A 21,757-nucleotide genomic window follows, 5' to 3' on the forward strand; every position below is an offset into this window, starting at 1 on the left:
CTGTTTTCATGTACTGCTCCTCCTTGCTCCCTCTACGCTCTGAGTCCGTCAGCTGCACTCTGTTGAGCCCACACTGTTAGACCCCACGTGGGCCAAGTCTGCTCTGATTGGTCTGCCGATCCGCTCTGTCGTTATTGGTCAGTTGCTCAGCACGCGTCTTGGAAATTTCAATATGAGTTGCTGGGCTTGCCACAACGAGCCAATGGGCTTAGATCAGTGATCTCACACTGACAATGACGCCGCGCTGACAAATTTTTATCGAGGGGGGCTAGAACCGAGCGTTACATGCAGCTAATGCTACAGCTAACATGAGGACGTAGGAGAAGCCGCGTTTCCGCGGACTTTGAATTTTTTCACATAGATGTGCCTAAACATGCTCAGGACACATGGAAAACACATTAAGAGCATAAACAACCAGAACAAGCATAATATGGGACCTTTAACTCTTGGACACGATGAGGATTCTCATGGGCTGAAATGAAAAATTAGCTTTCAGAAGCCACAAAAATATTGGGGATTTCCCTAATTGTTACTTGTAATCTTTCGATTATGTCATATTACAGATTTGAACAATTTCACTCCTTCAACTGAATTTAGAGTTTCTAAAGTAGTCACAACTTGATAAAGAGTCTTAGACACTTTAAGACTACTGAACTAAGTGCTGCTGATATTGTTAATAGGTGTATCTGTTCAAAGCAATAAAAAAGAATCCACATTTCTGCAATGTTGATCACACTTGGACAAAAACCTTCTGGTGAATGTAAAAATATTTATTTTCAGAATATGCTATTTTGACGAAGAGGAAGAGTTTGGTTGAGTTTGTTTAAGTAAGAAGCTTTAAATGTTGAAAGATGTCACAGTCACAATTATGTCTCGATTATATTATGACACTGGGATTGACAAGATTATGTGTGAACTCATTCTGCATTTAAATATAGCATGAACTGTACAATGTGCTTTTACATAATAAATATTTAAAAAACACATGAAGTCCTCTTTTTTTACCCCACACAGTCTGACAAAAAATTCACATATTAACAAAATCTCTACAAGTGTAAAGCATTAATCAAAATCCTTTGAGTGTGCGTGTGTGTGTGTGTGTGTGTGTGTGTGTGTGTGTGTGTGTGTGTGTGTGTGTGTGTGTGTGTGTGTGTGTAGAGCTGTTTCCTGTCAGGAGTCCTTTTTACAAGTCCAGGGTCCATACGACTCACAGTTAGCAGCAAAGAGAGTCCCACCTCCCCTAAGGTCTGCACAGTCCCTGTGGTCAGAGTCCCACTCCACAGTCAGCCTGCAACACACACAACGAACACAAGACATTTCATCGTTGGCGTCTACATTGATCATAGATGGATTCAGATATTTACTGTTAATTTGTTTCCGTCTGAAGTGTTAAAGATTATTAAGTTAAACTGCTTTTACTGCATTTTTCCATTGGTACACTTTAGACTTCTGAGTCAGTTTCCAACTCAAAATGAGGATCTAAATATTATTGTGTAAATGTGCTCCAGTCGATCTGAACCTACGGCATGTAGTGCTGGATGTCTGTGCCGTCCCACCACAGCCAGCTACCCTCCTGCTTGGTGTCCGTCAGCCCAACCCACAGGAAGGGATACTTAGGGAATGACCTCATCACACCTTGGATAAACTCCTGAGGAGGAGGAAGCAACATTCACAGATCTTAACTGTACATTCATCGGGGACTGTTTCTCTGTTGAGAAAATAGGAGCCCCACACACTAAAGTAAGACTTCTTCAGTAATTACCATCTCTGCATAGTCTTGGATGACAATCAGGCTGCTGTTGTGTCGCCTGCAGAACTCAGCACTCTCGTTCCATCGGAGATGTTCCTGCAGTCCCACTGAAAAGAAGTAGCAGTGACCTCTCCACCACAGCCAGCCTTCAGGACACAAACTGCACCTGGAGTCTACACACAAGAGCAAATGAACACCACACGATGTACATTTGTGTCTATAAGTCTACACATGTCTGCATTTCAAAACGATATTAATCACCTTGAGTGGCAGCGTGGAGCATCAGGGTCAGATCCTGATGCTCTCTTTGGCACTGCTGCAGGTGATCCGTCAGCTGATTAACTGAAGTTTGGGGGGTTTGACGATTCTCTTCTGGGGCTTTCGTACACCAGACTGACAGATAAACAGGAAGTGCATTTAGGAACTTGACAACTTAATGTGCATTTGACTTTAAGACTGCAGGTTCTTTTAGAAGGTTTGGAGAAAATAAGTGGACAAATAGAGCAGTGGTGACTTTAAAAATGCCCTCCACCGTCACACATGCTGCAGTACTTTAAGTCCAATATTTTAAAGGGACATATTGCACCTTTTTCCCACTAAATTCACTTACCTGCTATAGTTAGGATAGAGACTGAATTTTTAAGTACAAAAAATATGATCATGTTATACAACATGATGCATTGTTAAAGATTAAAGCACCCTTCAAAGGTGTGAGTGTCTGCTGGGATGAATCAGATCAAACTGAAATGTGAATATCTCTGTAGTGAAACTAGCAGGGAGCAGACGAAGACCCCAAAATAACGTTTTTATTTATTATAATTTTGCACAACCCTTAAAATAGCGTACTTGTGTATTGTATTGTGCACTTTAAATAAAGATGCACCTAATGTTTAAAATAATTCAACCTGTAATAGATGCAATGCAGTGTGATGGGGACCCTTTAAAAAGCTCCTGTGAGGAGTTTGTAGCTGGTCATGAGACAGACTGAAATAAATACTGATGCCTCTATATGAGCTGCAATGACACTGATTATATTTCTATATAGTTATTAAAGTGCCTGAAACTGCTGCCGCGAGGTACAAGGAAAATCAGCAGAGTTAAATGAACTTTTTGTCCACAAGGGGGTGCCAAAATCAACAGAAACTTAAAGTTCTTAACGGGAGCTTTAAACACTTGTTGATGTCCTCTTACTACTTTGGTAGAGTACTGACAGAGTTTATGTAAACTGTGGTATTGTTGCTTTTACTGTAGTTAAGATTTCATTCTTGTTTTTCCTGGGTGACAAGGATTAGAAATGAATTTAGGAAAATTATTTTTGGGATAAGCCTGGATTCAATATTTTTCTAACTTCATTTACAAATGTCAAGTGTATGATCTAATATTAATACTCACCAAAGAATATCAAACACCAAAGCAGCCCCATGACAAGGATTGTAGTTGCTATAACAACAGCCACACACGCAGTCATCTTACATTTTTGACAGCATCCTGCTTCTGTTGAATCAGAAAATGTAATCATTCACTGAATCATTGGGACCCTTTGTGAGGAAATATTCACTTCAATCGACTTTATTCAAACATCTTTTGGGTTTTTAAAACATAAACATCTGAAATGATCTCAGATGAGATCTGAGAAGGTGTTAACCCGGGTCTTAAAGGACATCCACCTTTTGACCCTCGTTAAGATAACTGCCACTTTCAGAGAGAAAAGGAAAAAAAAGTTAACAAGGACTTTGCAACCAGACAATAACTGTCGCTGTCATTGTTCCCTGGAAACGGCAACATCAGGTGAGGATTTTGGGCGGTACACAAAGTAAGGACAAGGTCAGGAGTATATGTATGTAACACTGATAAGCTTTATATGTAATCATTTTGACGGTAGGTTTGGTGGAAGAGGATCTTTTTTACTAACCTGCAGGTGTTTCCCTCTCTGCATCGTCCTCCTCGTGTCTCTGATCCATTCAGCTGTTAGAGGTCTTTGTCCTTTTACCCAAATGTTCCCACCAGCCTGCTCACTAATGTTCATAAAATGTGACCTTGTGCCTCTTTTGAAAGCTGCTCTCTGTAACCTGGGAGCCTAAAATAGGGCCTCAAGTGTAACAGAGGAAGTTGGCAGGATGGTTATTACTTACACCAACCCCAAAGTCAGCCCCTCGAGGTGTTATATGTACAGATATTTGCACCGAAACTGAACTGAAACTTCAACGTATATTTGAACACTTCTGTTTTTCTGCTGACCTGATGGATCTGATTACTTACAGAATATCATTTTTTTATACAGTATATTTATATTTTATATTCATCTATACCTGTGAATCTAAAGATAAGGTAATGCTATTCAATAAAAAGTTGTATTTTTTGTAGATAAAAAAATGCAGATTTGTACATTTACTGAAACTGTGATGTGGATAAGGAACGACAATGCTAACGAAGGTTAAGACTGTTTACTTCTTTAATTTTCTTTAGCTGATAGTTGGTATTGTCTTTTTCAGAGAACTAGGAAAACACTCTAAAACACAAACATTGCTATTTGTATAATTATCAAAATGAAGTCATGGGATTTGAAGTCAGCTGGAAAACTTTTTTGAGTTTGTGAAAAATGTTAATGTTTTTATTATTTTACATACAAAATAATGTGAGATAATTACTTCAGATATTCATCTTATTCGATTAAAACATCACACAAGGGGTGTGTCCAGAGGGGGGGCCAGGGGTGGCATGGACCCCCTAGAAATCTGATTGGCCAACCCGGGTGCCACCCCAAAAATCCTAAACTGTGATTGGGACTTCACAGAGGCGGGACTTATGATAAAGCCAACAACTAGGTTGTTGTTTTTTTCCAAAGACTGATAGTAGTTTCTTTAAATATAAATGTAGCATATTTTCCTTTATCTGTACTTGAAATAAAAAGTAAATCAAAACTTTGAATGAAGTGCTATTTGTAATTTGTGTCATTAAAAAATTAAGCGAATGTTTCAGTTATCTTGTGTTATGAAGGAGATCTGATTAGTGCAGAGAAAAAGGGTAAATCATTGATATTTATTTGTGTGACTTTGTGCACATTTTGTGTGCCACCCCTGCAGAACTCAGCGTCCCAGTTGCCCCCCCCCCCCCCCCCCCCCCCCGTCATAAGTCTGGACACGCCCCTGTATCACACTAACATAGGGAAGCCAACATTTGAACCTGACAACTAAAATACTAATTGAAATACACACTTATTCACTTGTTTTCCTTTTGCTTACTCAGTAAAAAGTTATTTCTTGATTTTGTCTAACAATTCAGATTAACTGCAACAAAGTTTTTCACTCGATACTTAATATTTGACTTCTTGAACAACAGAATCATTCAAATGCTTTTACACAATTATTTCCTTCATTCTTTTTTTAAGTTTCCTGCTTCACCAATTCCCAGAAAACACCGTCCCCCAACTCTTTCTCGAAATGGGCCTCCAACTGAAAAACAAAATACACAGGAGTGAAAATACAAAAGCTGTGAATGAATGAACTTCTGTGTGTGTGGCTCATGTGCTGACTGATTTACCTGCTCTAAAACCCTTTCCCTCGTGTAGTTTTTCTCACAGAGCAGAGCTTCTGCTGACGAGCACATCATGGATAGACTGATCTCCCTGGTTTCTGCCTCTGAGAAACAAACAGAGAGGAAGATAGAACAAAGACTCTCTTCATGCTGTAAAAATTGGCATGAGTTTAAAAATATAAAATGCTTCGCTTTTGTGGGTCTTAAAGAGACACCAGTATTCATTTTAGTAAGTCAAATAACCAGCTAAAATGTCCTCACGGAAGCTTCAAAGGTAGAGTCAGTAGAAATGTTTGTTGCTTCTTGTAAACAGAAACAGGGCCCCTCCACCTGGGCTCATTGCCACTAGAATTGAACCCCCACTGTAGGGTTAGCATGTCCGTTTACTGCTTGTACCTACACTGCAGCTACCTGAGAATACCACATTTGTTGTAATGGGAAAGTCGTTAATTTAGCAAGCCAAGCCAACCACTGATGTGAAAACAGAAGAATCCACGTCAGCGGATGAAAGCCAACCCAAGGTTAACACTCGTTTTGGTACAAACATTATCCGCTTAGTGCCTCGCCTCACTATGATCATATTTTCTCTTCTTTGCCACCAAGTCTGCATCCTAAATATTCCCTGGTTTGAAAGGCGTTTTTTATCGCCTCATAAACTGACCTGCGCGCTGACGTTGGCTTGGGGAAACAAACCAGCTCCCCACCCAGAAAAGTCCTGAGTCGACCAAAAATGTAAATACACTCAGAGAGCAGACTGTGCAGACAGTCACCACACATGTATGAAGGCCAACAAGTGACGATTGACTGGCATCACTTTTGTATAAGTTTGTATTTTATTATTTTTTTTAGGAAAAATCTTCTGACTACCTTTAAGTTCTTGTGTTGACAACTACTGCGCGTGTGTTTCTATTCAAACACATTATCAGTCAGTGTTTCAAAAAGCTCCAAAATCACAAGATTTAAGAGTTGCTACCATTTTAAACAATAATCAGCTTCTTTTTAATGTTTGCCTATTGATGGTCTGAAACTATTTGGAAAGGCCTCATAGTGTGTCTGTGCGCAACATTAAATGTTTTAACCTCCCTCCAGGGACAACGGGGGTCCCCTGTTGTTAGCGCCGTTATTTTGGGGGTCGGGGCTGAAAAGTTTGGGAACCTCTGTGCTAACCAATCGATGTTGCATCTGGGCCTGGAATTCTCACCTGTGAAATGTGACACAGTCACTGGGTTACTTGATTTCCCACCGGCACATGTTTGCACTTCGATCTCGTATCTCGTCCCAGAATTCAAGTCATTAAAGGTGTAGTTGGTTTGGTCTTTGATCATTTTGGAGATACTGTGTTTCCAAAAGCTGGAGCTGATTTTTACATTGTACATGACCGATGCTGTGTTGTTGGGAGACTTCCATTGGAACGTGATTTTGTTTTTGTAGGACTTAGTCACTGTCAGATCTTTAGGGGCCGCCGGAGCTAAAATTAAGAGAGAGCAAAAAAAAGTTTGTTTGTCGTATTCAGTAAAACGCTACAATGACATTATCATGCATGTAGTTCAATTAAAAAAAGGCTATTTCCAAGCTAACTGTCATGTTAGCAAGAAATTGGCTGATTATCAACATTAGCTGTAGTCTGATGGTGTAAAGTGTTTTGTGTGTTTTATAGATGAATGCCTTTCCTATCATATCATATAATACTCTTGTAAAGTCCATGTTAGCATTAGGCTAATTTTTATCAAATGGCTATGAAAGGTAACTAAATGCTAACATTAGCTTCCTCTGATTTAAGCTAATCTGTTATCAAACATGTTGATTCAAATGTCAATACGACTCAATGTAACACCAGATCTTTACTGTTTATTGTCCTTTAAGATTTGATCCACCGAGACGCATTGAAATGACAATGACTTTTAAATTCACGACATACTGTTGATGCAACGTTTACTCTTCACTTTGCCAACCAATCCGTTCCTGCTTCACAATAAAAGTATTCAACTAGTGGCTTTTATTGTGAAGCAGTCACAAGGAACACACAATATTGGTTGCAGAGGTTAGCACTGACGTTAAAAACAAACAAACAAACAAAAGAAAATGAACAGTAATTTGAGTACGTATTCGTTATAAAAACTGTTTTGACATTTTTATAAGAGCATGAAATTGTTTCACATGAAATTTGTTACACCAGCTCTTCTGTATCTTTGGCACAAAATAGAAATCAGACTTTCTGTTTGCAGGAGCCAATACCTTTTGTCTTGTTTTATAAATTCAAACGTCCAAAAGAGGAAATACAACTGGTGACAAAGTGACTCACTGGTGGATACGGATCTCATCACCGGCAGGCTGCTGAGATGTCCACTAACAGCGCTGACGATCACTATGTAAGTGGCAGTGCTCTTCAGGTTCACAAACTCCCGACATGGTTTTAGGCTGGTTTCGTTTTCAACAAACATGCCATCGAGCTGGAGCTTGACGCCGAAAGATGAATAATTACCCTCCGGAGGGCTCCAGGTGGCAGAGATGGAGTGATCAAGGGGGGTCAACATCAGGTTTGAAATCTGTCCTGGAGCTATGAAGGAGCCACAACGTCATGTTAGTGACACTCAATGCAGCAGGAGAGAGGTTGTTCAGTTTCTGAAATCATTCATTTCTTAAAGTCCAACAACTAGGAGTAAAGTGAGAAATGTTTCTCCCTGAGTTACCAGTGTAGTCGGAGATGGTCACTTCATCTCCCTCCAGAGAGCCATTAGTCAAAGCTCTCACACTGAAAGTGATCTTGGTGCCCATCGGCAGCCCCGTCTCTCTCATCTCCGTCTCATTCACCTCTTTAGTAACTAGTGAACTGTTAAAAAGACACACACACGATTCAAAATCATCCTGGCAGAGGCAACTGTCGATTTTCCACTTGTTAGAACATTAGAAAACTATTATCTCCAAATCCTCTGACAGCCGTTTTTGTTATTCAGCCTGAGAACAAAATTTCTATATTAACAGAGTTTCATGTCAGTTTGAGTTATGTGAGTGGGCACCTTTTTATTTTGTTGCCTTTGTGTCTATGTGTATTAGACTCTTTTCTTGTGGTGGTCGACTGTCTGGTGTTAGACCATTTACAGTCTATGCGATAGACATGAACGTTTGGATACAAACTTACAACAAAGTGAAATAAGGATAAACAGAGTTACAAATAAAAATGAGTCATTCTGATACGCGAGGTTGACGGGATTGTCAATGGTTGTAATACTTGTGAGCTAAGTTTTAAAGAAATCATCAGATTCTTTGAAGTAATTGAAATATCAAATATCAACCTGAAGGCAGCGTTGAGAAAGAGTCAGCTGAAAAACACGCACCACTTTTAAATATATCTCAATTTAAAGCTCCTGTGAGAAACGTTTGTTTATGTGAAAACAAAGCGGTTCATCCTGTCTTATCTCGTGTCATTAATCAAAGACATTAATAATATTTAAAAAAGAACGGTCTTCATTCTGATGGTCCTGTTTGCTTTTCAGGTCATATAGACCCTGTGGCAGCAGATTCAGCTATTTAAATAACTATGTAGAAATATCATCAGTCTCGTTGCTGATGGTCTTGTTTGGTTTTGCAGGTCATATCGAGGCATCGTTATTAACTTCAGTGTGTTTCATATCCAGTACTAAAATCCTCACAGGAGCTTTAAATAAGGTCATAAATATTGAACTGTCTATCTCTAATAAATACCTATCATTGTGTTTCACAGTCACAGAGTAACCTGAGGTCTTTCCCTCGGGTGGACTCCAGGTTAGCAGCAGTGAGGTGTTTGTGTTCTCAGACACCTTCAGATCGGACACCTTCCCGGGCTCTGAAAGAGATGAAGGACAGGTAGAAATAAACCAGAGCCTCTGTGTACAGACAGATGTGGCTGTGATTACAGTTAGACTCGACATAAACCTCTTCCTCATAACGCCCGAACAAGCCTTTCATTAGCGTACTTTCTATCCATTTCTTCTATTAAAGTAAGAAAAAAAGAAAATATACATATAAAATAGTGAAAAGTCTATAAAGCAAAGTGACCAAATGTGTTACATGCAGCTGCTTCAGTCCTCTCAGAACATTATAAATGCTGTTTTTGTAAAGTTGTACTCACTGGTGTATTTCGTGATCATGGATTCTTCGCTCTGTGTGGACCTGTCGCTGACCCCTGAGAAGACAGTGAATGTGTAAAGATGTCCAGGTATCAAACCATAGACCCCTATGCCCTCTGTTTTACTTTCATCCTGCTTATTCTGATAATTTATCAAATAGATATCCACGTTTCCATCTGGTTTGTCCCAGCTCAGGGAGATGGATGTCTCCGTCACGTTGGAAGCATTCAGGTTTTCGACTTTGTTTGGTGCTGGAAGAAAAAGACGAGATTTAAACGGGGATACAAACAAAATGTTTGTATGACTAACAGACTTTTGTTTCTAAATATATCAGTGTAGTTTCTTAATTATACAACATGGCTAGTGATGTGAAAGAAGAATCGAGGTTAAAAGAAACATATTTATTTGACTATGTTTGCCTTTTACACCTTGTACTAGCTTTTAATAGTTTCTAGCTGCTGTCAACAGAAGCATCTTCTGAACTCTATGAACCCTAATTACCATTAAAGCTGTGATCAGTTACAGCAGGAATGCCGTTTCCCCATCAGCAGATAATGTTGCTGATTTGAAACTTTTTAAGTAGACCAGGTTTGCTTTAGCTTTGGGAAAACTTTTTCTGAAGATTGTGACTAATTTGTTAAGACCCGTTATACGAAATGTAAGAATATCCTATTAGAGCTACATTCATGAACGGAAGGTTTATTGTTGAACTTTTTTAAAGCCTTTATTTAGAGATAGTAAAGTGGATAGAGTCAGAAAGAGTGGGGGACGACTTGCGGGAAAGGAGCCACAGGCTGGACCGCCCGCCCAGAGGACCCCGGCCGCCAGGCCACCAACACCTCGATATTTTACATTTTTATACAGCCGATGGAAGGAAAAGTCAACCTTTATGTCTGATTCTGTCAATCAAACATAAAGATTTAACGTCCACCTGCTCATTTTGTTAATTGAAGAATATCTGCTGAAGTGTTTAACTGATATTTTATCAGAACATAAGCTATTTTAACTTAGTGAAAACTGTGTGAAGTCCTTGTATCCTACAATGAAGTTCACAGCTTTAAAAGCACCATCTGAACCCGCTAACAGGGATTAAAAAAACAACACAACATTGTCTGAAATGGGCCTTAAAGGAAGCCACACTCACTGGTGTAGAAGGCCACCTCCTGTGGGCTGAGGTCTCGGTGACACTTAACGGCAAACACCTGCACTGAGTAGTAGGTTCCTGCTGTCAGCTTCAAAAGGTCATAGTTCAGATTATTAAGTATCCCCACTGGCTTTGCTTGACCTTTGACCTCCACGCGGTAATGGCTGATGTCACCGGGCGCTGGCAGCCACGTGAGGATGGCGCTGCTGGTGGTTACATTGGTCACGTTGGCTTGGCCAAAAAAGCGATCTGAAATTCAAAACAAGACTGACTATGGGTAAAGAAGCTGAGAGTGAGGTAGAACAAAGGGAGTACAGATGGGATGTATCATTTTCAAAAGACTAGAGTGCAATGTCTTGTTTCATATCTGGAGTATGAATGATTTTTGTGAAATAAACTGTATAAGAAAAGATGATGGCTTAATTCACAAATGTGATGCACAGCTTTAGCAGTCGCTTAATCAAATGCAGACAAAGTGAAAAAAAATGTGAAAGGCTCCCAAGAACTAATTCAAAGAAAGAACCCTCTTGGTTCCTTGTTGCTATTTGCACAGATTAAAATGATTAAAATTTGAATATACTGGAAATAGAATTCAAATGTATATGCAAATTAGTCCTTTTTGAAAAAATGTCCAATTCAGAGCGAAAATATCCAAGTCATCTGGCAGTACACTGTAAATGAAGCGCTTTAAAAGACTTCCTAAAACTCATTGTTATGATCTCTGTTTAAAGGCACTACATAAAAAATTCTACATCTGTAGACGTAGAACCGGATCTTGATACCTGAAATGTTTCGACCTCAGTTAAGAGTATCTTCTTCTAGCTTTTCAGCTGTGTATAGAAGAACACTGGGTGTGGACAGTGAATCTACTGTCCTGGATTACCTGAACTCTAAAACAGATTTAGGTTTAATAAATGTCTATAATCTGCCTGCAAATCCACCCTTTGACATCGTTTCTCTCAACACCAGTTCTTAGTTCTCAAGTTTCCAGTCAGACTGTGAACGAAGACCAACAAGCTCTAAAGGAAACCTTGGCCGTAGTCTCTTTAAAAGCTAACAGCTAGATACACCAGAAGCATCAAACACTTGGTTATCGCTTTCAGAGGCTGAGACTTCTTCACACAGCAGTCATTTGGGTCTCAGACTGTAATTATTAACATAAATAAATAGGAATTGTCCTCTATTGAGATAAAGACCTGAAAAAGTTTCTTTATCTTTTGAAAATATTTAAAAAATATAACCCTGTGTTGAATTTAACGTTGCCTTAAAAAAAGTGTAACTTCCTTTAAACCTGATCAGGCTGTTCTATGAAGCCCTAATAAGGTGGTTAAGATTCATAGCAAGGCGCATCAAATTTGATCTCAATGAGTGGGATACAGCTGTGGAGGTCACATATTATACTCTTTTTCAAGTTTTAATAAGTCTCAGAGGTCCCTAAAACATGTCTGTGAAGTTTCTTGTTCTAAATCCACTCTGATCCTGTATGTTATCATGTCTATAAACCCCTCTATTTCAGCCCTGCTCAGAACAGACTGTTTCTGTGTCTGTAGCTTTAAATGCAAATGAGCTGTGTTTGACCACGCCCCCTCTCCGGAAGGGGATGTGGCTCGGGGTTTCTCGCAACATGCCCAATTGTTTACGGTGAGAAGGCAGACTCAGAGGGCAGAACAAACACCCAGCTGTGGGAGTGTCACCCACCTGGGGGAGGGGTTACTGCCCTTTGTGATGTCATGAAGGGAAAACCTCCGAACGGCCTGTTTGAGCACACATTTTCTGAAAAGTGGAGCAGGCAGAAGACGGAGAAGATGGACTTTTCTCATAATTGGGGGATTTGTAGACAGACTAGGGGGACACATATTAGTGTTAAAAACATGGTAAAGTGTATTTTGCATAATATGTGACCTTTAATTATAATTATTATTTGAATGTGAAAATGCCAATAACATAAATAAAACATTTGTTCTGAGCCATGAACTGTACTTTAACAAAATGTATTGAGTTTTTTTAGTTAAAGGAAACATATCTGAAACTGTGGAACATTGAAATAGAGAATACATGTGAATGAATTAAGGCTACCTTTTTGGTTTTACCTTACAGTTTACATGTGTAGAAGTTTTTAAGGGAGGAAAAATCACAGAAACAAAAACAAAGAGTCTTACCTTCGTAACAGATAAAAGTCAGAAGCTCGAAGCAGTGCTTTTCTACCCAGGCCCCGAAGCTGAGCATGGCCACACAAGAGTCCTCGATGAAGTTCTCCTCAATGTCTGGGACATCCGGCGTCAGCATGGGTGACTTCGCACACTCTGCTTCTAGCGGAAGCATTGAGGTCGCTACGGGAGGAGTTGTGTTGAACAACGGGGGGCTTTGGGTTGAGACGTGTATGGTGTCACTGGAACTTGTGTTTTCTGAGGATTCAAATAAAGTAAATGATGTGGCATTTTCGGTGTTGAATTCCCCGAACCCAGAAATATCTGTCACATTTTGGTCAGTGATACCGGTCGTATTTTCTGTGTCTTCTTGTCCACTGAAGCTCGTCACATTTTGGTCAGTGAAGTCAGTGAAAGGGGCGGCGGTTGGTGCTCTTGTGGTTGCCACACTCGGGGTAGTCCATCTTGGGGTTGTTGTTGTCGCTGGGCACGTGCAGGAGCAGCTGCAGCAGTCTCTTTTTGGGAAGGGGGATTTGAACTTGGGCCAACCAGGGTACCAGTTCTGGAAGGACAGGGGGTCCCCATTAGCCCAGCGGGACCAGGGTAGACTGGTGTTGCTGGTGGCATTGATGGTGTAGTTGTCGGTGGCATTGATGGTGTAGTTGTCGGTGGCATTGATGGTGTAGTTGTCGGTGGCATTGATGGTGTAGTTGTCGGTGGCATTGGTGGTGGTGTTGGTGGTGGAGTAGAAGTTCTTTCGGAGGCCGATCCAGGAGTCAGATGAGAGTTTCCCGGCAAAGGTTTGGATGTTTTCAGGAGTCATGGTCATCAGGTCTTTGAAACAGACCTGACAAGAAGTAAACAAGAAGTTACAGACAATCTTTTGCCTTTTACTTTACCTTGTGAAAAAGGTTTTTTTATCAGAGGCCTCACAGAGGTGAGATGTCATCACTTTGAAAACATCAAAGCCAGCAAAGACTGTGTGTGTGTGTGTGTGTGTGTGTGTACGCATGAGGGCAAAGTCATCGAATCGGAATCCGTCCTCATAGAGTCCTTGTTGTTCCATCGTTAAAACAGCAGGCTTGGAAAGGCCCTAGTGTGTGTGTGTGTGTGTGTATGCAAAGCACCAGCTGTTTGTTTACACCACCTGCCTCTCGCGTTTCTGTATCGCTATGGTGATGTTTAAATAAGGGGATCAATGTGAAAGAGAAAAGGCTGAGTGAGGGCAGAGCTCCATACAGCGCTGCACCAGAATCTCAATTCAAAATATTTTCTTTGACAGCAGGCATCAAACTCAAAGGTAATCATGAGACTATGCTTCTTAAATCTACAATTAGGTCTGATGAGTGTTCTCTGTTTGATTTTAACATCAGACATCCGTTAATGAACAGCCGCTGACAATGAATCCTAATGTTAGCATTTAAGTCCTGAAACGTCCTTCTTTCATTTTGAAAATGTTATTAAACGTGCTTTAAACACACAGGCCTCTCTGATCAAAAACAAACAGTCCAGGGTTTTTTGTGATAGAACACATCACAGTCAGCTAGGATCACGTCGTACCTGGCAGTAGCTCCTGGCGTCTTCCCAGGTGAGAGTCCTCGACTGGTAGAAGTACTCTCTCTCTGCAGAGCTGTACGTCCACATCAGAGCTGAGGAGAAACACAGACAGCAGAAATCGGTCTAAACTGCCCCCTACCTAAGAGCAGTCCACAGGCTGGTGTTTTGAATATATGACTTAATTTATCACAGCTGACCATAAACGCCTCACCTCATGATTACTTGGGTATAAATAAACCAAATAAGTAAGTTGAACAGATAGTGGTCACTGGTATTTTATCTATATGCAATATTAGCAGATGACCTTAAAGAGGACATATTGTTCCCCTTTTTCAAACCCATGTGGTCTAAATGAAACATCTGTGCTGTGCTTTGGTCAAAATATAACATGACTCAAGCACCAGAGGAGGTTTGTGACCCTGTATAAACCAGCTCTCTCAGAACGCTCCGTTTTGGTGTGTGTGTCTCTTTAAATGCAATGAGCAATGATTGGCATATGTCCCCTTTAAGTTCACATGCTAGAACAGGCATCAAGAGAGACCAGATCCGTTTCATTCCTACATCCTTTATTTAACCAGGGACTAACCTGGCTCAGTAATTATTCTATAAAAAAAATATATATATATTTACCGTACTGAGTGCTGCAACCAACATTTACAGAAAGATATCTAAGATTTAACTATCTGAACTGTTTAGTCGACTAAAGATCTCTAAGAAAATAAAATTAAACACGCCATAAAACTTGACAGAACATTAAGTTTAATCATATGCTTACGATTTATTGTCACATCCCCAGAATACGTACCCTCGCATTATATTACATGACTTTCACTAACTTCCTGGGAAAAAGATGGGTGAGATTTTTCCTGTCAATCCTGCTACATTATTAAAGTCCTGCTGTTCCTGTCCTGTCATAAACAGACTCCATCCCTCTTATTTATAGGCCAAACGATCTGATAAAGAGGGACACTTTGCTCATACTTTTAAACCCCCTCTACTTTAACTAATCCATGAACAAACTTTGCTTTTTGTTGCATCACAATTAGGTTATCGAGTGTATTTAAATAAGACACCACCTTGTATCTACAAGGACTTTTTACACAAACCTCTTCACCAGTGGATGGCTCGACCTCATTCTTTATTATTTTGTTTTCTCTATACCATAAGAGTTTTAGTTAACTTGTACTCAAAGAGGGAGCACTGTCTGGGTGTAGATGGAGGCTGAAACCCGCCAACCAAAATGAGAGAAAATAACTGTCTAAAGCAGCGTTTGTAAATTGCTTGTATCGTCAAACCAACAGACTATAACTACTTTAATGATTTCCTTTGATATTTTAGTGAACATTTAATATTTTTGTTGCAGGAGTTCACACATTTGACATTTTTTTTGCTTCACTAATAAAATATTACCTGACATATTTATCAGTTACATACATGTCAGATGAATATCAATGAGAAAATACTTACCCCAAACAATAAAATAAATGACTTTATCCTTGAGAAGTAACTTTCCCATGTTGAGATTCCTACTGCTCCGTGATTTAGAAGACTTTCATTAATTTTCACCAACAGGCAGCTGCTGCAGTATTTCAAGATGTGAAAGAAGGAATGTTAAATACTGAACATGAGCTGTTCATCCAGTGAAAAACAAAAAGCCTCACTAACACCTCGATGGAGGGTCAAACCGGTTATAAAAGGCACATTTGCCTTTTAAACTCAAGGCTGCATTCAACCGAGGATGGATGAACACAGTTTTGCATCCACCTTCTAGAGATGCAAAGTAGTAACAGGAAAACAGAGAGTGAAGTCATGTTGAGCGATCGAACACAGACACATTTCTGCATTTTCTGACAGGCTTTATTCAGTATTAGGCTGTGTAACAAAAAAATGCAAATTAGTAAAAATAAATGAGTGAAAACATAATGACAGTGAAAAATAAATGTAATCCTCGTACAAAACTACGTTCCAAAAATAATCTATGAAGATAAGAAATAAAACAAAGATACGCACTTAAGTATATATATATATAGGTGTTTTTTTTGGCAGTGTGAAAAAAAGTGGTTTTATGGATTGGTCAAAACAAACATCAAACTGAAGTGCTGGTTAATCAACAAACGGCGTGCTCTGTGGCAAGTATGAAACGGACAATTTGATTTTGAGGCTGAACCGGCCAGCTCATTTACCAAATCCAGTGTTGATCATGTCATACATGCTCTGTACAGTCTCATGATTTCAGTGGAGATAAACGACACCCTCCTCATTGATATCAACACTCCTATTTTTGTCTGATTTGTTTTGTCTGATTGGACCCAATTCAAATCATGATCTTATTTGACGAATATCAAAAAGAGAAATGTAATTGAAAGACCAATAATTAACCTCTTCAGTTTATTGTCGCTATCAAGACAAGAAACAATGCATATAAATGACGACTTGGCAGACACATATTCAAAACGGAATCATAAAAACGTAATGATGCCAATGCAAAAAGAGCGTCGAGGAGCCCTGATGGTATTCTGACCTAGGAGCTGATTTGGATTAAGACATGTTCTCAGTATCTAATCAAAATGCGGCTCAATCACTGTCGCTCTTTTCCTCTTTGCGCAGGAGTCTTTTTCCTGAAGATGGGAGAGGGACTTCTTGCTTCACGGAAACTTTTGTCTTTGCTTTGCTGTGGAGAGAAAGTAGAACAAAACTGAGTGATTGTTCTGGAACTTCAGAGGAAACTGGAGCTCATTTGGACACAAGAGCACAGAAAAAGCCACAGAAACCTTACTTTGAAAAACTACTGCCCTAAATGAGGCAGGTCATTTGCCCTACATTTTACTTTTACAAATTAAGGACATGGTTCATTTGCATAAAATTTAAAACACGGACATCCTCCACAATCATTGCACATTACCAGAGCCAACCAGGTAATATTTATCACGTGTGAATTGGGCTACAGATCATAAATATCTCAACACAATACAGTTCGTATTGGTAGTTTTTTGTAGTAGCTGTTTGTCTTCTTTTCACGTCAATACCCGTTATGATGCTGTGCCAACAGATAGTGTAAGTATGATACAACCCTGAACATGGCCGATCTTAAAGCTTAGCAGCGCAGGCCTGAGACTGTCAGGAGACCTGCTGCTGAAAGATTTGCCTCTCAGGATCTATTAAGGATTATCTTTTCTACTCCAACATCAATCATGGGATACTTGATGTAAGTCTACAACGGCGTTTCAGTAAGTTACACAAAATCAGGTAAATCATGTTGATTTATCACCTACTCTACAAAACACCATGAAGATTGAAAATGATCAAACTAAGTGATTGAGGTGTGTTGATGTAAAAACACAGGAAGCATTTCTCACCCCTCTTTGTCCAGCAGCTCCAAGCCGTCGTTGATTTTTTTCAGCATTTCATAGCGTTCCCTCCCCCGGACCTGCAGCAGAGATTGAACATAAATGAATTAAACTGCAAACTTTTATAAAGACCTCCAGCTTTAAAGCAGTATGCATCTTTACTTACATGGAGGACGAAACACTCTCTGTCCTCCTCGTCTGTGCCTGACCCCGACTTTGGCTTCTTTGTGGAAGTGGAATCAGGTGCAGGCACGCTCTCTGAAGACAGACAAAAACGGGTGGTTAGTGAAGGATCAGCATGTGAAGGTCACAATACTGAAACTGAAGTGAAAACTTCAACATACTTCTTTTTTTAGTTTCTTTTGTGCTGTTCTGCATTTTGGTGCTGTTCTCCTCCTCAGTTTTGCGGTCCCTGCCTGGACATGCACAGATCCGGACTTCAAAGCACTGCCTACCCAGCACATGCCCCCTGAGAGAAAGAGGAACAGAGAAAGAGTCCAAAAAACATCATCAAGACCGAATGGGAATAATAATGCAGAACATCATTTGGTCAACACTCAACAGCCCAACCATGTCTGTTAAATAAGAAGCAGGACTTACTCGGGGGTCTCGAGGGTGAGTATTGTGAGGATTGGTCGTCGGTTCATTCCCCCCATGCAGGAACTGTTGCACATAAATCTTAGGAGGACGGTTGACATCTCGGAGCCCAACTGGGACAAGAGAGAGAAACTAATAAGTGTGTGTGTTCACCCAGATATTTACTGGTCACTTGTTTTCGGTGTTAAAAAGATGCAGCCTATCATTCAAAAGACAAGACATCTTCCTGATTGGTTCAGAATTACAGTGAAGAAACACAGATCTGTTCCCCTCAGACAGAATGAGGGGGGCAGTGTTACCTGTGGAGCCTCGTAGGGGACGGTGACACTCTGCCTCTTTGTGTTCACATCCTCAAAATATTGAGCTCTCTCACTTCCCTCCACCCGGATCAGGTGATTGCTGTTCTCTGCAGCTGAATGGAAAACAAAGTAGACTCAATTCAAACCCCCTTACTTCTATCACAGTAACAATATGATTGAATCTGGTTCATGATATGCACTTTTACCTGAAGGATTTTCCTTACGGTCCTCGTTCTGGTGATGGGGACATCTGCGGACAACTTCGGCCACATGCTCCGTCTTCTTGTAGACTGCAGTCGCCCTGATCATCGCTCCTGCAGGAGGCTCCCTGCTCACCAGAATTTCGATGGGGTTGGTTTTGGCAAGTTGGCAGTATAACTTGTTGAGGAGCTCGGAATACTGTGAGAAAGAACGGAGAGAGGACATTTTACCACCCGTGGAGCAGCAGAACGAGTAAATGTCAAATATCAGCCTGATGTCTGAATTAGAAGAAAAGAGCTCAAAGTAAAGAAAACTAAAAACTTTTCATCTAACTTGTCTTTTTTTGGGAAACCAAAATCAAAACAACAGAAATCTTCAAATAAGTAAATGCAGGTGCATTAAATTATAATGCTTTCTACCTTTCTTCTTTTAACCCTTTCTGTGCTGGAGGAAGACCGTGCAGGAACATGTCCCGTCATGTCAGAGCTCTCCTCTACAACCAGCCTGAACCTCGCCCACAGACCAGAGCACAAGTCGCAGGGGGGGGCGGGGGTTTTAGGGCAGATCACACTAACCTTTAACTAAACTGGCCAACTGCAGAGCGCTGCTGGGAGAGTCACCGTGGAAACATAAAAACCATTGGCTGTTCAAACGCAGTGGCTGACTCTAGACTTTGAAATTTAGCGAATCGCCACAATGAATACGATTCCACGTGAACGCCACCACAAGAGATACCAAAGAATGGATTTTTGTGTGCTAAGGTAAGACATTTTATACTTTCATATAAAACGTTTTTAAGAACATCAAAAATGTTGAAGGACATCAAAACTTAAAGAGACCATGAGTGAGTTTTCTTCGTAAAATCTTTTAAATTTATCCCTAAAAAAGTGAAAATGAATTGACGTTGACTTTGATTTCGGAAATAAAACAAAAACAGAGAGGAGCAGATTTTCTGAGTATAAAGAAATACTGAACATAGTCGAACACTGAATGGCAGCTCAGAAGTGAGCAGCTGCTGAGATTTCTTTTGTTCTCTGTGAGGACTCAGGCAGGAAACTTCTCTCGCCGTGTTGTATCGCTGATCTGATGAACTTTTAAATAAACTGCCTATCATTATTATTTCTGTTCATTTCTGTTATATTAATACACACTGCACAGTTAATTCAGATTGCTGCTGCTTTTGTTGGCAGTTCACTCTCAAAATGAAAAAGACAGATGGATGTTTTCAGGTGAATGTACACTTCAATTTTTCTCCAACACAATCATCAACAAAAACCACTTTCATTTAGGAGTTTTACATTTTTGTCTGAGCATTACTTACCGTAGATGTGACGGATTTGGCTGTGCCAGACTTCTGAAAGCGCAGCTGGAAGTCAAAGTCCCCAGGATAATCGCTTGTGACAGGGACAGTGGATGCAGGGGGAGTCACTGTTTCTTTAGTGGACATCTCGGGTAAGTTAAAAAGAGTTTCATCGAATCCAGTGAGCTCATGCTCATTCATAAGCTACAAAAAAAAGAGGGAAATTTAAAGAGTGTCAGTCTGACTTCCATAGATGAACAGGTTTAAACCAGATTTAAGTGACAATTATGTGAAGAAAAAAAAAAAAATCAGAACTTACCAGCATATCCATTCCTCTGCCCCCATCCTCTGCCACCCCATCAGTTAGACTGCAAACAAATAAAAACAGATTATTTAGCTTTTCTGAAGTTGTAAAATGTTTAAGGTTATCTAATGTCTCAAATAATGTCTCAATTCCCCCCAGTTAACGTCATCATTCATTTTGTCCTGTTTTTATTTGTATTTATCTTATCTATTTATGAGCTTTCTTGTCTGTGCTGCTGTAACGCCCCTGTAGTTCCCCCTCTGGAGATCAATAAAGTATCATCTATCTTATGTCACATAACAACTTACACATTCCACAGCTGGTGAAATGAACCCTGGCTCAGTGGCAGGGTCTGACTCAGGGAGATGTTGTCCAAACTCGAGGCGGCGTCCTCCATCATCATGATACTCTGCAGACACAGCGCCGCTGCAGGGGGTCTGTGGGAACACAACAGGAAGAGAGAACATGTATTTAGACCTAAGAGTTATGAAGCAACTTGATCTTAATCAATCTTACTGAGCGGGTTAGAATATCAGCTCCTAGTTGTTTATTATTCTGCTTTATTTAATGGTCATTCTACATAAACATATTGTAAATAATTAAAATGGTGTTTTCAAATGTTTGACTTACACTAGATTTAAAAGTTGATAGAGTCTGATAAAAAGCATTGACTGTGATTTCTGCCACACAGGAAACGCGGGTTGAAAACACGCAGGCCCTCTTCAGATTTAAAATGCTGACTAACGATGAAGTTACTCAGAGTAAAAGCCGCTTAATCAAACACATTTTATTACAAATTAAGCCTCATTAATCAGAAATAAATTCACAAGTTAAAATCATTTGACTTGCTTACAGAAACAACAAACCGGAAAGGACCATTCAGCTGACTAACTTTAGAGATCGTCCATTTTCTGTGGAGGGACAGGCCTCAAAAACTGAATGAAGCTAACAGAGCCGATAAACCGATTACTTCAAAAAGATGTTTATATATCAACTCTCTCAATGAAAACTACTGATTATAGTTGTCACATAAGCATTTATGTAGGAAAAGCAATGAGTCATCTCGTAGCTGTTCTGTTTTGTTTTGCAAGCCGCGTTAGCTTCATTAGCTAACACGTTGACTTTACGTTCAGGAATCCGACCAGCCAAACTACAGGAAAAACTTTCTCTGTCAGACGAATGATGTGTAAACTCATGTCGGATGAATCGCGGTTGAATACACGGTTACCTTGTTTTTCTGGCACTGCGTGTGGTTAGTCACTGGCGACGCGGTGAGTGTGAAGAAAACAACAGTCGCGAAAACAGTCACAATATTTTGGGGTAGCGAAGAGCACGCTGCTGTCGTACGGGGATTCCCACAGAAAATAAAGGGGGAGGGGCAGCGTCCAATCACAGCGCACCCTACTCTCATGACGCGTATCATGTAAAGACGCATTTAAGACTATCGGACTTATTAGCACCAAAGAACGAC

At 40.1% G+C, this 21,757-nt stretch overlaps 3 protein-coding genes across 4 annotated transcripts; all 3 read right to left on the minus strand.

Annotated features, from left to right (window-relative positions):
• Positions 1-749: 749 nt before the first annotated feature.
• LOC132958918 (C-type lectin domain family 10 member A-like) lies at positions 750-3,711 on the minus strand. The gene is made up of 5 exons (XM_061031998.1): positions 3,663-3,711; positions 2,012-2,143; positions 1,763-1,923; positions 1,524-1,648; positions 750-1,288 (listed from the first exon to the last, which is right to left on the minus strand). The coding sequence occupies exons 1-5, from the start codon at positions 3,709-3,711 to the stop codon at positions 1,171-1,173; spliced, it is 585 nt and encodes a 194-aa protein (XP_060887981.1). The 3' UTR covers positions 750-1,170.
• Positions 2,019-15,881, minus strand: LOC132958080 (receptor-type tyrosine-protein phosphatase eta). Of its 2 annotated transcripts, XR_009666714.1 has the most exons (12): positions 15,706-15,881; positions 14,242-14,330; positions 12,694-13,528; positions 10,535-10,783; positions 9,393-9,641; positions 8,987-9,107; positions 7,975-8,114; positions 7,587-7,841; positions 6,486-6,752; positions 5,291-5,388; positions 3,143-5,202; positions 2,019-2,143 (listed from the first exon to the last, which is right to left on the minus strand). XR_009666714.1 is itself a non-coding variant. In XM_061030685.1 (11 exons), exons 1-11 carry the CDS (start codon positions 15,752-15,754, stop codon positions 5,134-5,136), a joined length of 2,421 nt encoding a protein of 806 aa, XP_060886668.1. In that variant the 5' UTR covers positions 15,755-15,881; the 3' UTR covers positions 2,714-5,133. The 2 variants fall into 2 exon arrangements, 1 of the variants encoding a protein (XP_060886668.1); XM_061030685.1 differs by lacking the exon at positions 2,019-2,143 and having other exon boundaries at positions 2,714-5,202.
• Positions 15,882-16,073: 192 nt separating this feature from the next.
• On the minus strand, positions 16,074-21,672 carry tp53 (tumor protein p53). Its single transcript, XM_061031820.1, has 11 exons — positions 21,515-21,672; positions 20,595-20,723; positions 20,302-20,350; positions 20,004-20,186; positions 18,688-18,880; positions 18,482-18,594; positions 18,186-18,295; positions 17,930-18,054; positions 17,752-17,843; positions 17,595-17,665; positions 16,074-16,909 (listed from the first exon to the last, which is right to left on the minus strand). The coding sequence occupies exons 2-11, from the start codon at positions 20,687-20,689 to the stop codon at positions 16,813-16,815; spliced, it is 1,128 nt and encodes a 375-aa protein (XP_060887803.1). The 5' UTR covers positions 20,690-20,723; positions 21,515-21,672; the 3' UTR covers positions 16,074-16,812.
• Between the last annotated feature and the right edge of the window lie 85 nt (positions 21,673-21,757).

The sequence above is a fragment of the Labrus mixtus genome, chromosome 23 (genome assembly GCF_963584025.1).
Source record: "Labrus mixtus chromosome 23, fLabMix1.1, whole genome shotgun sequence".
NCBI classification, from domain to species: Eukaryota; Metazoa; Chordata; class Actinopteri; order Labriformes; family Labridae; genus Labrus; species Labrus mixtus.